This window comes from Cryptotermes secundus, unplaced genomic scaffold (genome assembly GCF_002891405.2).
Source record: "Cryptotermes secundus unplaced genomic scaffold, Csec_1.0 scaffold724, whole genome shotgun sequence".
Taxonomy (NCBI): domain Eukaryota; kingdom Metazoa; phylum Arthropoda; class Insecta; order Blattodea; family Kalotermitidae; genus Cryptotermes; species Cryptotermes secundus.
The window spans coordinates 209,676-228,106 of record NW_019727403.1 but is presented as its reverse complement, the minus strand read 5'-3'; the positions used below and the strand labels follow the sequence as shown (position 1 = coordinate 228,106).

Below are 18,431 nucleotides of genomic sequence, written 5' to 3'. Positions count from 1 at the left end.
TTCTTATTTATCTTAAAACCAGGATGACGGGTAAAGTCCGAAAACCTAATATCTCTGTGTTATACACCATCGTCAGAATTTTATAGTAACTACTTATTACATGTTGTATTTCCTTCTTTCATCACCCCTTTCTCTATGTGAGTAATTGTAACAGACTGTTTACGTCTGTCAACAGAAAAAATATCAACTTCAAATGTTTCAGATATTTCTTCATGGAAAAATAATACAATGAATAATCTTCAATTCATGACGCTGCAAATGTGCTTGGAAAGTGGTTAATGAGCTGTGTTTATCATGGAATCCAACAGGCATATGGTGGCAAAGCAATGCCATATAATAAAAACCCAGTACTTTCGCATATGATTCCCACTAGAAGAAAAGTTTCACATGTGATTAACAGTAAAGGAATTTAGCCAGAGACTCTTTAACACATAACTACCAACAACTCTTCATTTCACAATTAAGCACATACAAAGATGAACTGCACAATGGATATAAACACAGTACCTTTTGTTTATCACACCGGATGATATGACAGGTAAACATAAATTCATATAATTTTATTCCAACCTTTAGGTTTAAGGGATAATTTAAAAATGTAAGTATCTTTGAGCTACAAATGAAAGATGTCCTGAGATTCAAATCCGATCATAGCCAGGGGTGGAACGGCACCCATTTATCACAAACGTCATTCCATCCTGCAGAAAGACATATTAAGCAGTTTTTAACACATTTAAAACAAGATTATAATATTCATATCATTGGGGGGGGTCAATACCTTAAATATTTCCAATGGCAAAAGATAATAACTATTCACAAATTTGATTTGTTTCATTCTGGTCCGTCACACTAATAGTATTATGTAAAAGTCAAACAGTTCCGTCCAGTGTGACTGGTTAAGATTTTTTTTTCTTATTTGAATTATTCATGCCCTTACACGTTTCGGTCTTAAGAAACCATCTTCAGAGGGACATCTTTACATCAATAAAGTTAGAAGCCACTATTACAGTACATGTTCTAAAAGTTAAAATATATACATACAATATAAATAACACAACACAGTGAGCCTCAAACACATACAGGACAACATTACAGAACCCTCTTCTCGAGAATGACAAGGTGGCAAACATTCGACTCCCCGTCAAAAGAAATAATAAGGGGGACAACACGAATCAGCTTGGTTTACAAATTCCAATAGAATGTTATCAAACTAACCATAAATATTTGAATGTACTGGAACAGCCGCTGTAGCTGTAAAGACTTTAGATTTTACACCCAATTGTATATTATTTATATTGTATGTATATATTTTAACTTTTAGAACATGTACTGTAATAGTGGCTTCTAACTGTATTGATGTAAAGGTGTCCCTCTGAAGATGGTGTCTGAAGACCGAAACATATAAGAGCATGAATAATTGAAATAGGAAAATAAAAATCTTAACCAGTCACACTGGATGGAACTATTTAACTTTTTCATAAAACTATTCACAAATTTCATGCAATTCTACACTGATAAGATTCTTTCCATCAAATTTAGGTTCAGCCCAGATTAAAAAATATATCACAGAAAATCACTTTACAAACAAACAAAGATACATATCAAAATCATTTTTATTTTACTCCAAACAATGCTCTGAAGACACTCTACAAGTGCAATGTGTTTAAAATAAAAAGTATACTTACTTTGACAAGATTTGGCAAATCTACCCAGAAGTCATAATTAGGAATCATTTCTCTTCCTGCAGCACCCCGAAGTAACCGCAATGCAACTGCCCCTCCAACAAAATACAATGTTGCAAACACAACAAATAGAATAACTAGCACAGAGCCTGTAGACAGACCACTGTTACTGGAGTTCTGTGAGGCAGTTTTATTTATTGTTAGTTCAATGACTGGACACGCCCATTTACTTTCAAGCCTCAATTTCTGCAATAAAAGCAAAAGAAGATCAGGTCACTGCCAACAACACTGCTGTGACACAAGCACATGTAATGAGGATGCCTGTGCATTTTATTGCAGTGAAAGCCATTCCATGGAAAAGGAGACTGACAAGTTTCCATGGTAAAGAGCTTGTATTAATTCAACAGAAAGTTTATATTAATGAAATTAAATTTATCAAATTGAAGATTTTAACACAAATGAGAAATAAATAGTATGGAATTTTTAACAGAATTCCACTTGAACACTCTGTTTACTTTTACCATTATATGGTAAAATGTGACTAAAACACACACTAAGTTTACAAAAATTTCAAATACACAATACATTTCCCACTCATCTAACTCTTCATATATGGACTTAACATGTGGTAACTAATTTAAAAATTATAAAATTCAACTAACTCTGTGTAGAACAGTCCACCTTGAAGAGCTAATGGCAACTCAGCTGGTCAATAAATTTTCTGCCTTTTATGAAACTCAAAAGATTCAACAGTCCACCAAGCTGGGATTTGGGGTAAACAATAATTCCTCAGCACAGAAGAGGAATGTGTTCCCTCTATCTTCAGGGCCTACCTCAAAAACGAAGTAATGCATCCCTCTAAAACACTGGTAAACATTTGTCAGATGACATGGCATCATATCCCACATGATATCTTTAGTGACCAATGTGTCAGGGCAGTCATGCACCCAATGTCTGACTGCCCCCATTTTCAGATGATTACAGGTGCACTGTCATTCAGAGATGGGTAAGTACGTGTATTTTTCCTTTGTTAACTTTAGCACCTTCAGGAATAAACTTGTGATGCCAGTTAAAGAAGCCTTTTGATAACATCTCCTCTTTCAAGTAATCTTGTCACAACTTCATGGCTTAGTGATATAATGACTTCTGTATGGAAGACTGTCATTCACTATCTGTCAGAGAAAGTCCAGATCTTATATGCTATAATTATAAAACTGATCATCATACAGTAATTTCACTGTTGACGCTACTCAGTCACCTTGTTGTCCATACACCATCCAAAACTTCAGCATCTCCATGACTGATTTTGCCAACTGGTGGCAATATTTGATACTAGCATGCTGCTTGAGATGATCCATTTCTCCACTTTAAAACCTTCCATGCATAACACTTTCAATGCCTGCTATATTAACTGCAAATGGATATCAGTGTGTACTGTGTCTATTTACTCTTGGTTAAAACTATATGACTTACATGAGTAACTTCCTTATCTTGACCATCTACAACACTGAATGAAGTCTGTGTACTGTAGACACATTGTAACAGAATTGCAGTTGTGCTGGAACAAGTAAGATTTATTTTCTATAATATTATTTGATATAAGGTACAGCATAAGGTAAAGTTGCATCTGGGCTTCAGCACTGGACGGAGGTAAGCAATCTCCTTTATACTCCGGTCACTTTTCCCCAGGCTGAAAGTAACCACTGACCTGATAGGCCCAAGAACCAATATGAAAACTGTGGGAGAACACTACCGCTGACCCAACTAGAAACAAAATTCTTGTCAATCAGTACACAGCCAGTCACTATATTGACTGAGCTATCTTAGCTCATCATTTGCTATATGCTCCTTTCATTGCTACCCATTTAAAACTAAACAGATGCACTGAATTCCTAAGTGAATAATGCTCTTCAGCCTGAATTTTTCTCCATTCATTTGATTCACTGACTATACTGCAACAGTCAAAAAGAAAACAAAGTGCCTTCAAATATTTACCTCAGCCAAAAAAGAATGCATGTTTGCAAAAGGATGAAGTGACACATAAATTATGTCTAATATTAGGCCATAAATGAACAGAAAAGCATAAGGTTTTCCATTATTGCTTGGCCAATACAGTTTTAATGGGCAGCACAGCAGCTTTGCTGTTTCCAGAAGCATAACTGGATAAGTACAGGAAAAAGTCTGACTGAAGCACCTGGTGCAATATTAGTTCTACAGTTGAGCCCATTGTGTTTCAATTGAACTGCGCACTAAAAGTTGGCATTTCAATAAATTAAAAACTGAACTGCAATACTGTTGTAAATAATAATCAGAGAATTAAAAAGATATTTTCTTACTTTCATGTCACCACCAGTAGCTAAGATTATACAGTGTAAAATGGTAGGACGGATGGATGAATTAGGAAAGATTTTGGAAAGAAGCTGCCATGACCTATTTGAGGTCTTACCCTTGCATTTATCTGGAAGAACTGTGGAAAAACCTAAGTCAGGATAGCCAGATTTGAACCAAGCACCTTTTGAACAGAAGTGTTACCATTACAGCCATCCACTCAATAAGAAAGTTACTGTTGCGGTCTCTTTCAGAGATACTGCATGAGCATTGGTTTGCAAGGTACAGGGGAAAACTGTTAAACTTCAATCAGTCTTGACAATCAAAATATGATTCTTGCTTGATGGCACTGGGAGTGTACATAAACTAAGTACGTACAACACATACTGAAAAGACTTGAAACCAGGAGCACTATCAAAGTAACACAGGGCTGTGGCTTCTGCTCAGCTACCAATAATTATTAAAGACAATACTTTTATGCATGTATAAGTTGGCATGCATTCATAGAGCAAGAACTATATTTTTACTGTTGCTTTTCTAGCTCAGTTTTGAGTAACACGCCCAGTTCATCTACTGATTTCCAAACAGTAAGCACATTATCACCATTTGGGCCTATTTTCTGCATTTTAATCAGTCCTTGAGTTTGTCATTGACAGAGCACTTCTCATCTTTAACATCTTCAGTCCTTTCTAGATACTGTATCTTAACCCAGAAAGCTACATGGTCCTTATACACTGTTTCATCTCCATAAATTTTTGACATATATCATAGATGACCCTGGCACTTATGGCCATTTTAACTTTAAACATAAACACTGCTGCTGTTAAATATTTACTGCTACTGCAAAAAAAAAAAACTGAATCAAAATGATATTACATTAACTTAGTATTCATGCAGTTGCATGTTTCAACATACACTGCCAAACAACCGCTACAACCTGTGGGATAATAAGATCAGACTAGTCACTTTATCATATTGTGGCACATAGACCCACTGCTAAGGCAACTCTGTACACAACAACCATTTCTGGGCAACAGCTTGGTAAACACATTCCTGTGGCAATGAATATGCATGCAACAACAGAGTTACTGCTGGAAATGGGATGTACCTACATGGTCAGTGCTGAGATGTTATAAGCAAGGGACAAAGTCAGTTAGTTGCAAGAGTGCTCAGTTGAAAGAGAAGACTTTATGTGTGATATTTGGAGTGTGTAATTCAATGACACTTTTATAGTAATTCCTGTGTTAAAATTTCTTGCCAGAAAACAGCTGGTGAAGACTGTAATAGACTGAGGGCACTAGTCTGGCAGTGTAAAGTGTAGTCACGAATCATGAGTATATAAGTGGCCAATCAATCGAGTCACCAATTCAAACCCTGTCTATAGTCACTCATGCAAATAACAATACTAGATAATATACTTACAATCCCAAACTACTTACATGTTTCCATGTTTATAAAGCAGGACAGGAGGATCTTTTAAATTATCAAATAAAAAACTGGCATCTTCAGTGGTTCCAAGATTCTGATATGCACTTGTTGTTCTGTTAAACAAACAGACCTAGAAAACCAGAACATAAAATTCTGTACAGAACTAGACAAAGACAGTTCATAAATACTACAAATATCTCCACATGGAAAATGATCACATAATTTAATTTATTATAATTAGGAAACTACTAGGAACCAAAACACTTAAATGGGGGAAGACAGCTAAATTCTGTTCAGTAGGATATGAGATTTTTGATACTTGGAATGTTCGAAGTGTGTACAGGGCAGGTTCGCTCAGGACAGTGGCAGAATAAATCTTAAAATATAAGTTAGATTTAGCAGGAGTACAGGTCAGATGGGATGGAGGTGGCATCGCACCAGCAAGAGACTATACATTTTCTATGGAAAGGGGAATGAAAATCATGAATTAGGGACAGGTTTTTTCATACATAAGAGAATCGTATCAGCAGCTAAGAGGGTAGAGTTCGTTAGAGATAGGATATCATATGTAATACTAAAAGGTTGCTGGTGAAATATCGTTATGAATGTTCACGCCCCAACAGAAGATAAAATTGATGACATAAAGGACAGGATTTATGAAGAACTAGAACATGTATTTGATAAATTCCCGAAGTACCCTATGAAAATTTTGCTATGAGATTTCAATGCCAAAGTATGGAGGGAAGACATTTTCAAACCAACAATTGGGAATGAGAGTTTGCATGAAATTAGTAATGATAATGGAGTTAGAGTAGTAAACTTTGCCACATCAAAAAGTCTTACTGCCAAAGTACATTGTTCCCACATCGTAACATCCATAAATTTACTTGGACATCTCCTGATGGGAAGATACACAATTAGATCATCCACATTTTGATAGATAGGAGACGGCATTCAAGTATAATTGATGTCTGATCATTCAGGGCAGCAGATTGTGATACTGAGCACTACCTGGTGGTGGCAAGGGTTAGGGAAAGACTGGCAGTGAGCAAACAAACAACGCACAGAATTCGTATGGAGAGGTGCAATCTCAAAAAATTAAATGAGGTAGAGGGTAAAGAGCATTATTGTGTTGAAAACTCAAATAGGTTCACGGCCTTGGAAAACTTGGAAACTAAGGTGGATGTTAATAAAGTTTGGGAAACTATTAGAGAGAATATAAACATTTCTGTCAAGGAGAGTATAGGATATTATGAACTGAAGAAGCATAAGCCATGGTTCAATGAAGAATGCTCAAAGTTACTAGACCACAGAAACAAGTCAAACTGCAATGGTTACAGGATCCAAGTGAAATAAATGGGGATAATCTGAACAATATAAGACGTAAACCCAGCACACATTTGAGGAATAAAAAGAGGAAATATCTGAAAGACAATATTGATGAACTTGCAATGAACTGTAAGAACAAGAACATTAGAGACCTATGGGACCCTCAACATCTCAGAACCCTACAGCCCTCCACGGCCTGTTACAGGGATAGCTTTACTTTTTTTTTTACATTAGAGACATGTAGAGAGGAATAAATGACTTTAAGAGGGGTTACCAGCCTAGCCCCTCGTTGGTGTCTCCACCTTATCGTGGTGAGCTATACCAGCGGTAGCGTAGCTACTGGCAGGGCCTCCCTTGCTGGACAGGTCAAAGGGTAGGCATCAGACGAAGAGAGACACCGAAAACTGATGCCGGAAGCAGCGTCATCAGCGGCGACTTGAAGCACAGAGAAAATGATGCTCGAGATGGTTCAAGTTCGTATAGCAACAGGCGTGACCAGAGTGGTTTGAACGGCTGTTGTACTGCGATGTGGAAAGCAAATGGAAAAACTACCACATTATCACTTTTCCTGGATAGTCTCTTTCCAAAAACAGAAGATCGCATTAAGTGGAGAAACTGTTTTGGAAGAGGCTGTGGACCTGTCGTCTGACAGATTACTACTAACTAACTAACTAACCAGCCTAGCAATAACTTAGTGAAGGATGAGAATAGTGATCTGCTTGCAGATTCCCATAACATTTTGAATAGGTGGAGAAACTACTTCTCTCAGTTATTGAGTGTACATAGGGTCAGTGATGTTAGGCAGACAGAAATCCATACAGCTGAGCCATTAATACCTGACCCCAGCCCTTTTGAGGTTGAAATTGCTATTGCAAAATTGAAAAGGTATAAATCACCAGGTAGTAATCAAATTTTGGCAGAACTTGTTCAGGCAGGAGGCGAAATATTACATTCTAAGATATATAAGCTAATTACGTCTATTTGGAATAAGTTAAAATTGCCTGATCAGTGGAAGGAATCTATTATTGTACCAGTTCACAAGAAGGGTAATAAAACTGACTGTAGTAATTATCAGGGGATATCACTGCTATCAACTTCATACAAAATTTTATCCAATATTCTTCTCTCAAGGTTTTCTTTTTTTATTGCTAGTGGGGTGGGACTAAGTCCCTTGTACTGTGGCCACTTCTGGCATACTGTACCAGCCTCAGATGATAGGTGAGGGTGATTGTAGAGCAATTGGTGGAATGAAGACTGGCAGGGTAAACCGAAGTAGCCAGAGAAAACCTGCCCCAGCGCCACTTTGTCCACCACAAATCCCACTTGACCAGACTCGGTATCGAAACCGGGCCACCGCGGTGGGAAGCCAGCGACCAACCGCTTGAGCTATGGTGCAGCCTTCTCTCAAGGTTGAGTCCATACATAGATGAAATTATTAGGAATCATCAGTGTGGGTTTCGATGTAAAAGATCAACTACAGATCAGATCTCTTGCATTCGTCACATATTGGAGAAAAAATGGGAGTACAATTAGACAGTGCATCAGCTATTTATAGACTTCAAGAAAGCCTATGATTCAGTTAGGAGGGAAGTACTGTACAATATTCTGATAGAGACTGGGATACCAACGAAACTAGTTAAGATGATTAAAATGTGTTTAAACGAAACTTAGTAAAGTCAGTATAAGTAAACATTTGTCTGATAAATTTCCTATGCAGAATGGTCTAAGACAAGGAGATGCTTTATCGCCACTCCTTTTCAACATTGCTTTAGAATATGCCATTAGAAAGGTCCAGGAAAACCAGGTGGGACTGAAATTAAATGGGCACAACAGCTGTTGGTCTATGCCGATGATGTGAATATAATGGGTGATAATATAGATACCATAAAGAAAAGCACACAGACTTTAATTGATGCAAGTAATGAGGTGAGTCCAGAAGTAAATACAGAGAAAACTGAGTATATGTTGCTGTCTTGTCACCAAAATGCAGGGCAATATCACGGCATAAAGATAGGAAACAAACATTTTGATAAAGTGGCACAGTTCATATATTTGGGAACGACGATAACAAATCAAAACCTGATTGAGGAAAAAATTAAGAAGATATTGATCTCGGGTAATGCTTGCTACCATTCAGTCCAGAACATTCTTGTCTACTGTCCAAAAACATAAAAATTAGAATATACAAAACTATAATTTTGCAAGTGGTTCTGTATGGATGTGAAACTTGGTCTCTGACATTAAGGGAGGAACACAGACTAAGGGTGTTTGAGAACAGGGTGTTGAGGAGAATATTTGGACGGAAGAGAAAAGAAGTGACAGGAGGTTGGAGAAAACTGCATAATGAGGAGCTTCATAACTTGTACTCTTCTCCAAGTATAATTAGAATGATCAAGTCAAGGAGGATGAGGTGGCCAGGGCATGTACCACGGATTGGGGAGAAAAGGAATGCATGTAGAATATTGGTGGGAAAGCCAGATGGAAAGAGACCACTGGGAAGACCAAGGCGTAAGTGGGTGAACAATATTGAAATGGATGTTAGAGAGAATAGGATGGTTTGGATTGGACTGATCTGGCTCAGGATTGGGACAGTGGAGGTGTCTTGGGAAATTCTTGAGGAGCTGCACAACTGGCGGCTTCTCAAAGAAGGGCTAAGCCCCATGGAGTTGGTCGGTTCAGACATACGAGTATATCCCTTTATACATTGAACGCAAAACCCACGACATTATAGTGGTCATATGGATGAACTTTGCAAGACCCAACTAATGCGGTCCACCTGTAATGGTCTCTAAGGAGAATTGCATTGTGCTTGGTGACATCAGTACCTCAGCAAGCATGTAGTTACAATCATTAACATTGGAATAAAAAATAGAGTGGACACATATCTTGCTCTGTCCACTTGACAACCGGTTCTAACCAGATTCAAAGTTCATGCAACAGCTGTGACTGGTACACTCGCGTACTATCCACGTTAAAGGCGGAGTCCACAATCTCGGCTTTACAACTGAGCTCATAATTATGTAACTGAGGAGAGCCTGTCATAGCTTACGCATGTCTCTGCAAGAATTACAAATTCTGCCATTACCCATTCAGAAATCAGTTTAAAGGAAGGATTATTAGAGTACAATCTGAACAAACACGTGTCTCTTGTAGGGAAGTTCCGACATTCGAGGAAACATTGTCTTGCATGTCAAGTTCTGTTGTTGCGTTAAGTACCATACCTAATATCCTGTTCATATAAGCTCTCTAGTGTCTGTATAACATGTTACCTGCATGCTCCGTCAGCATTCGTTTAACTCTCTATAAGACGAAGGTCGTGCAATTAATATTTTGAAAACAGTTATATAGTATAATTAGAAAGATCAAGTCAAGGAGAATGAGATGGGCAGGGCATGCAGCACGAATGGGGAGACTAGGAATGCATATAAGATATTGGTGGGAAAGCCAGAAAGAAAGAGACCATTAGGAAGACCAAGGTGTAAGTGGGTGGACAATATTAAAATTGACCTTAGAGAGATAGGATGGGATGGTATGGATTGGATTGATCTGGCTCAGGACAGGGACCAGTGGAGGGCTCTTGTGAACACGGTAATGAAACTTAGGGTTCCATAAAATGCAGGGAAATTCTTGAGTAGCTGCAGATTTGGCTTCTCCTCAAGAAGGGCTCAGCTCCATGAGTAAGAACTTACTGAACTTCCTGAAGTGCAATCATCGTTGCCTGTGTGATTACCAAATGGAACATTTGAACAACTGTGAAAAAAGTATGACACATTTCCCAGTGAAGCATTTAACCTGAAATTAATGCAAAACACTAGTATTAAGAAAATTTCATGTAAACTGAAATGCCTCAAGATAAAATGTTCATGTGCTTGGATCAACGTTTGTTTTTCTTTTTTATATAAATAACTTACCTAAAGTAGTGTAGGGCCGCGCCACAGCTCAAACAGTTAGTCCACTGGCTTCCCACCGCGGTGGCCCGGGTTCGATCCCGGGTGTAGTCAAGTGGGATTTGTGGTGGACAAAGTGGTGCTGGGGCAGGTTTTCTCTGAGTACTTCGGTTTCCCCTGCCACTCTTCATTCCACCAATCACTTCACAATCACCCTCACCTATCATCTGGGGCTGGTATAATAGGCCAGAAGTGGCCGCAGTACAAGAGACTTAGTCCCAACCCACTAGCAATAACAAAAATAAAATAAAATACCTAAAGTAGTAAATAATAATTCTAAGCCGGTCTTACCCGCTGATGATACCAGAATTATTGTTAGTAACCCTAATTTACTAGACTTTAAAAATGATCTTATTTCTTCAATTGATCAATTGAATGTATCATTTTACACCAATTTGTTATTATTAAATTTTAATAAAACCAAGTATATACAATTTAGAACTACTGATAGTCCAACAATTCAATTAGATATCAGTTATTCAATTCTTTATTATTTATGTGCCAAGTCAACAGCCACAAGGCCAATTACAGACACAGCACAGTGTAGATACAGGTAATTACATTATGGACAATCACAACATAAAGTCAAGGACAAATTACAGGCAAGCACTGGAGGAAAAACACATTAATGCAGACAAGTAAATAAAACAACAACAATAATAATAATAATAATAATAATAATAATAATAATTCATTAACATAAGTCTAAGTTGTTACTGAGAACTGAAAGGTATAAATATTTAATTGTGAAATGAAACATATAGATATTTAGAGAGGATAATAATAATAATTCAGTTTAATTATTTTCATATTCATGCAAATAAAAATAGCAACAATTATACTATATCTGAAAATCGTCTGGGAGAAATTTCCTGGCTCCGAATACATCAGCATCCCTGCAGATAACATTAGCAGCTGCTGCACATCTAGCAGAGGGACAATTTTTAGTTGAGGGGCAAACATTGAACAAAGCAAAGTCTCTGATATACCGAGCAGGAACTCGGAGACCACCAATTCCCAGAACAGAAGGGCAGAATTTCGGGCCAAAGTAAACTTGAGTAAGAAAGAGAGCATCAAGACGATGTCTCCTAGTATGTAAAGTGTGCACTTTTAACTCCTCCAGAGCAAGAGAATAATTGTAATGGACTTGATAGAAAAGATTAAAACAAAAGGCCACAAACCGCTGCTGGGTGTGTTCCAGCTTCTTGGCATCAATTGACGTAATCGAATTCCAAACTATGGACGCATATTCAAGCCTAGATCTAACTAATGCAATGTACAATTTGAGCATACAGTGCAGAGATGAGAAATAATGTTACGAACTAGACCCAACAGTTTAACACAGTGAGAGAAAATGTACTTGACCTGGTCATGGAAATATAGTTTAGCACCAATAAACACTGATAATATTTCCTTATTTAAAATAAATTTGGAGTTATATGATATCAATACCAGAAGTAAAAATAATTTTTACTGTTTACAACCAAGGTTGTCACTTTATATAAATGATGTTTATTATATGGGTATAAAGGCATTTAATCACTTACCTTCTTACATAAAGAAATTGTTAGATTGTTAAACGATAAGAATGAGTTTAAAAATACTTAAAAAAATTACCATCCACTGAATTCTTTTTATTCACTGAAGGACTTTTTAATAGCAAACACTACTCTTAATGGTATATTTTTATCCATATGTTTTATGCAACATTAGGTGCTTTATTTTTGTATAAAATATATAACCAACTACTTCCCAGCATGAAGACTTGTATTAAATTTAAGACGTTGCCATGTGCAAAGTACGAAGATAAATCAGTTTGGTTTATTGTTTCATCTGACCTTAATTTCCATAAAGCATGTGTATTTTTTACTAAATTCTCTAATTTTCTAATTGCTCTGCTACATATTTATTGTACATTTTATTGTATAGGTTATCTGTTTGTGACTGGTTTTATATCCATCAGGGGTACTCTGTGGACTCGATTGGATCGATGGAATTTTACAATAAATGAATGAATGAATGATGTAGTGTAAGTGGTGGAAACTGAATGTAGAGTAACACGCTGGCATTCAGGAAGATGAGGATGCTCCTAACACTCCAACTTATACTGAATCCTCTAACAAGATGCTGAGGTGCTGGCAGATTTGGATCACTGCTCATCTATTCTATAAAGGTTCACCACCATACACAACATACTTTTCATTTTAAACCTAATACCCATAAATAAACAAATAAGTTACAATTAACCATGGTTTATGAGTTTTTACTATACCTAAAAATTGCAAGAAGAACCCATTTACTGCTAAGATATCAATGATAAACCACTGCAGTGATGTCGTTTGTTATTGGGTTCTCCAAAGAAGGATTACAAAAGTGGAAAGGTATAAGCCAGACTGGGGTGCATGTCTTTTATGACTATATGTACATACCTCATCATTGATACAAATCTTACAGCAGGACAATAAAATGTACTTCTTCATATCTTCAAATGTATTGTGGCATGTAGACCCACTGTTAGGCAACAACCGCGAAATAAGCAACTATACGACAGCCGTTGATATGTAACGGCTCCACAAACAAGCATGCTTCTACAGCAACAAGAGAATACAGTAATAACGGAAGAGGTGTTTTCTACATGGTCCATGCCGATATGTCGCTGTGAGAAGATGGAAGACGAGGCTGGGGACAGTCCATGAACACAGAGGAAGGGGAATATCTGCTGTTGGAAGCTGCTATCAAGCAACAGCTACTGAAGACTGTAACTGACTCAGAAAACCTAATGTGTCCTATACTGACCTGTGAAGTGTGTAGAACAGTGACAGCATAATCCTTATTTGTACTTATGGGCTGTAGGAGTTTAATAAATCTGATTACCAATCCAAACCATGTCTTTAGTCACAAATACCATGACAGCATAATTTCACTGATTTAAGTTTTGTATACAGTAAGGTAAAGTTGTCCTTGTGCCAGTCATGGTAGCCGAGCGGTCTAAGGCATGCACTGTCTTTGCTCGCTCGGAAGCCGCGATCGTGGGTTCGAATCCTACTCAGGGCATGGATGTTTGTGTGCATTTTTCTGTGTTTGTTTACAGGTATAGGCCTTGCGATGAGCTGATCACTCGCTCAAGGAGTCCTACCGTATGTGTTAGATCTAGAAAAACCAAGTGAACGGAGAAGTTCATGGAGGTAGGCCTCGGCCCACTGGGGCTGTAGTGCCAAGGGGGAGGGGGAAAGTTGTCCTTGTGCTTAACCAATTAAGCACTATGCCATAAAGGCGTATGGGGGAGTAGATGCATAAGTCCATATTTTCTTGACCATGGCACTAGTTGGAAGTGAGTGGTCAGCTTTACAATCCTGTCGCTTTACCCCTGGGGAAGAAGCCCCTAGTACCCATTGAATAGCAGGTTGGGTGGACGATTTGGAGAAGAGAAAATTCTTGCTCCCACTGGGACTGGGACAAATTCCAGCCCCTCAGTCATCCAGCCCGTAGCCAGTCGCTATTACGACTGCACTATTCCAGCCTTATTTTGTATACAGTACCTGTCTGAAATATGCTGAACTCTTTTCTTCAAGAATCTTCAAGTTCTTCATTGTGATATTCATTCTCCAGCCATTATAACTTATATTTAAATATTTATAGAATCCTATAAATGCAATGACTCACAGTAACCTTCAGTATGTTTTCATGAAACTTACTTCAGTTACAACTACCAATATAAAATTATCTATTTATTTTCTCCCAATAATTTATATTATTACCTTGCTATTAGAACACTCCTTTTATACAACATTTAAACCAACAAGAGAAAAAAAAACAACTGAATTCTGATAGTCCAGGGTTCCCCAAGTTCTATGTTTCCATGACAGAGTGGCAGGCACCAACCAATTAACATCTGACCAGATAAATATATGAGCACTACATAATACATAAGACCCATGTGGAGGCAGGTTAGAAAACTTCACTGTAGCCCTGCGAGTCATCAAAGATGACAAAATAGAACCTGGTGCCTGCGCATATATTTGGGCCACTCTGTCACTAGGCAACATGAATACAGAGACCTGGTCCTCCAGACTGGGAACTGGGTGCAAGGCTGATCACCTTGATCTGTAAACATTTTTTTAAAAATCCAAAGAAGTGAAAATCAGATGATTAAATTCTAGAGAAATCTGCACGATCTTCAAAGGAAGGCTATGACCCAAAAAGGACTGCTTTGTCAACAATGATAATACACAGGGCAACACATTTAATGTTGCAGGACACCACAAAATAAAAAAAAAATGCTTTCCCATGTAGAAGTTATAAACTAAATCCTTTGACAAGTTGGTCCATGATTCCATCTGAAATCCACACTCACACGGAAAGTTAGTTAGCGTGAACTTAGGTAATGTATTTCTTCGGCCAGTTTTTCAAAGGTGGGAGGGTAGGATGACATCCCTGTTCACAAGCAGTCATCAAAATAATATATATTGATTTAATAATATTTGCTGTTGAAAAGACTGATTTGCACAGGCAAGTGGAACCACAATAAGATTTGATCTTGTACACTGCACTTTTTAAGGAAGGAAATGTTTCTTCTGACCATACTCCAAAAGTTCTCATGTGCTGCACTGGATGTCAGAAGAACATAAGGTCCAAAATCTGTGGTTCCACTTCTTTCGCCCTTGCCAGAGGGTGTCTTCCAATGGATGCAGCAGTCAGGCAAGTAAAGAGACTTGCAAAACAGGCTACCACTGATAATGAACTGTTGAAATCTCTTTCAGACTTTTCCAAAAGTATTCAAAAGTGACCAAAACAAATGGTAATGAGCTGAAATCACTCTTACCTATCACATATTTCATATTTGAGAAGATGCTTCATCTTCATATTAAGACACCCACAAACTGTTTTTGCTTTGAATGGTAATTCTAGGTTAGTGTCCGAACACCTGTGTATGTAAGAAAGACACCAAGGGAAGAACATGGTTTTCAAATGTTTGAAAACAAAATGCTCAGAATAATTTGTACCTGAGAGGGATGCAGTGGATTATTAAGGATATTAATCCACTGCATCCCTCTCAGGTACAAATTATTCTGAGCATTTTGTTTTCAAACATTTGAAAACCATGTTCTTCCCTTGGTGTCTTTCTTAAGTACACAGGTGTTCGCAACTTCACGTCATCCATTACGAGGTTAGTACTTAGATCATTTCAAGTGAAAAATGTTACACCAACATAGGTATATTTCTGAACGGTTACAGAGTTATAGGTAAAGAAAGTTACAATGATCTGAATATGACAAATATGTTACATAAGACGGATAATGGTTGTACATTATTTTATATATAATATTATATTTTGGCATCCTGTTACACTCACACAATATATATGGATAAATACCGTCTTAAGTGCAACAAATTTTATTGTAGTTTTTACTACAAAAGGAGGAAAAGAAGTAAAAACTACAATAAAATTTGTTGCACTTAAGACGGTATTTATCCATATATATATATTGAACCTTCACTGCTGTAATTCACGAGTCTTGGCCACTGATGAGTGTGTTCTGGGAGTCCTGAACATGACACCTTCTAGTGTCCCTTGCAAGTATAGGGGAGAACATGGGGTATAACAATGAGAGAAGCAAAGAGGGTATCAAGATTTGACACTCACTCTGCAAGAAGCTCCCTTGCCATACATGTCCACATACATAAATTTTAATCAGAAATGTGAAACAGAGATCTTCAGATCAGAAATCTTGTTGCGAGAGAGTGACATATATTTTGTACAGAAAAGCATGAAAACCATTTGAGACCAAAGTAAGACACTTGGTTCTGGGCATGTTATAACCTTGTATGTTGATGACCCTTTCTTTTGCAAGACGGAATATAGTGAGATCATCTTTGAAAGAGCAGTGCATGTTGGATGAAGTCAATAAATGAAAGAATACTTTCAGGCAACTGTGGAACACAGAACATCAGAAACATTGCTTCAAGTTCTCAAGTAGAAATTCCTTTAGAGAAAATATACCGATATTTAAAGGCATATGATTTTGGGCACCTGCAGATTTCAACACCTACCAGTAAATCTCTCAGTAATTGTCAAGGTGAAGAGCATGGGATGATATACGAATATTACTGAAGGAATATGGCAGCATACTATGCACTGCAATAATTACATCAGACTACTGACTACTGTATGTGGGGCTCTCTACCAATACAGTGTACATATATAGATATCACAGTCATATATGTATCACATGAAATAGACTAGGGTATACTCAGATTTGTCAGGTTTTTGTGATTCCCTTGTGGCACTACGTGTGAATCTTTATTTTAAAAGAAACCAAGCCATCCATCATTTATCTGCAATTCAAGGAACTCGGTACTTCAGTCTGACTGGTTCTCTGATTGAATTTTTTCAGTAGATACTCATGTTATTAGTCAATGCACATGCTGGTGATGTACAACTGTGAATTGTGTCCAGTACTGCCCAGTCTGAATCACTGGTGAGTTTTCCATGGTTACATGGAGAAAATGAGCAAGGCATCACTTGCAGTTGGAGTTATATGTGGGAAATAACAACTGCCACTTTTGGTAACGTTTCTTTAAACCATTTCGTATGTGAACTGTAAACTGGTTTATGAGACAGGTTAGAATGAGTGTTCTTCATTTCATGCACCAAATATTTTTTTATTATGTTGAAACGTCCACTCAATCGCAAGGGGGAGCAAAGCAATTTTACTACAGTAGCATTACATTTTATCCTACTTCTCTTATACTGCTGGACTGCACTGATTTTGTCTGTTCTACACGTGTCCCACTTTTAACCCCAGGTGGGTAACCGACAGTAAAAATAGCGACGCTGTTCAACTTTTCTACATTTACGGAAAATGAGCATAAAACGGGCCATATAATGGGTAAATGTGTCCGATCTGCCTACAAGTACCACATTTTGGCAGGTTCATTTAGCAGTTAAGGGACTATACATCGTCATTGGGAAAAACATAAAAATTACTTAATAGGTTAGGTTTCATAAACTCACCACTTCGCTTCATTATTGAGTCGAGTAAGATCTATACGTATACCACCTGACAATACACATTTGCACCCATTAATCTTTGTACACTTAATATTTTCATCAGAAAAGCTCAGAGAGCACAGACTCAAAACACATAAATAGACTAGCAACCCCTGCAAACCTAACATCAACTTCATCGTCGCATGTGGTCCCATGATCATAGCACTGTCACCATCATACCCAGAACATATTCCCCTAGGGCCTCCATGAAATTTCTCTCCCAGTTTCCAGTTCAAAAACTGAATGGATATGAAGATATTTCGATTGCGAAGATTTATTTAGTGTACAGCTGTCAAACATGAGTCCTTCAGAGGATACTGACTTTTACTTTCAATAGGTGAAATGGAAGAATCAAAAGGTGAAATGGATGAAAATGAAAGTGTGTGAAATGGTAGAATGCAAAATGGACGCTTGCGAAGCATTTAAACGAAATGAGAACGTAATGAAAAGGCTCCAGCGCTCTTGAATTTATGAAGAATGTGTCCTGGGGTAAAGCGGCCGGAACATCAAACATCAATATAATGTCGAAACTACAAAACGAATGTTCCTAAAAGAACTAAACGTTAGCCTACTGTAGCAGTCAAAATTAGGAGACTTTAATTAATTTGGTCCAATTAGGCCCTTTGGAATTAATTATATTCAGCCTTTAATTGGTTAATTTGTGAG

At 37.5% G+C, this 18,431-nt stretch overlaps 1 protein-coding gene across 1 annotated transcript; it reads right to left on the bottom strand.

Moving 5' to 3' along the window:
• Window positions 1-420: 420 nt before the first annotated feature.
• Window positions 421-17,922, bottom strand: LOC111864740 (cation-dependent mannose-6-phosphate receptor). Its single transcript, XM_023852232.2, has 6 exons — window positions 17,730-17,922; window positions 10,457-10,559; window positions 5,450-5,568; window positions 3,156-3,240; window positions 1,686-1,928; window positions 421-698 (listed from the first exon to the last, which is right to left on the bottom strand). Exons 1-6 carry the CDS (start codon window positions 17,918-17,920, stop codon window positions 639-641), a joined length of 801 nt encoding a protein of 266 aa, XP_023708000.2. The 5' UTR covers window positions 17,921-17,922; the 3' UTR covers window positions 421-638.
• Between the last annotated feature and the right edge of the window lie 509 nt (window positions 17,923-18,431).

Bases quoted from the DNA above. Each gene is read 5' to 3' on its own strand.
- LOC111864740 (XM_023852232.2), bottom strand. From the start codon at position 17,920: ATGGGACCACATGCGACGATGAAGTTGATGTTAGGTTTGCAGGGGTTG. The intron at 10,560-17,729 runs GTGAGTTTATGA...CATTAATTTCAG, and splicing joins CTCAATAATGAAGCGAAGTG to GTTAAATGCTTCACTGGGAA. The intron at 699-1,685 runs GTAAGTATACTT...GTCTTTCTGCAG, and splicing joins ATTTGCCAAATCTTGTCAAA to GATGGAATGACGTTTGTGAT.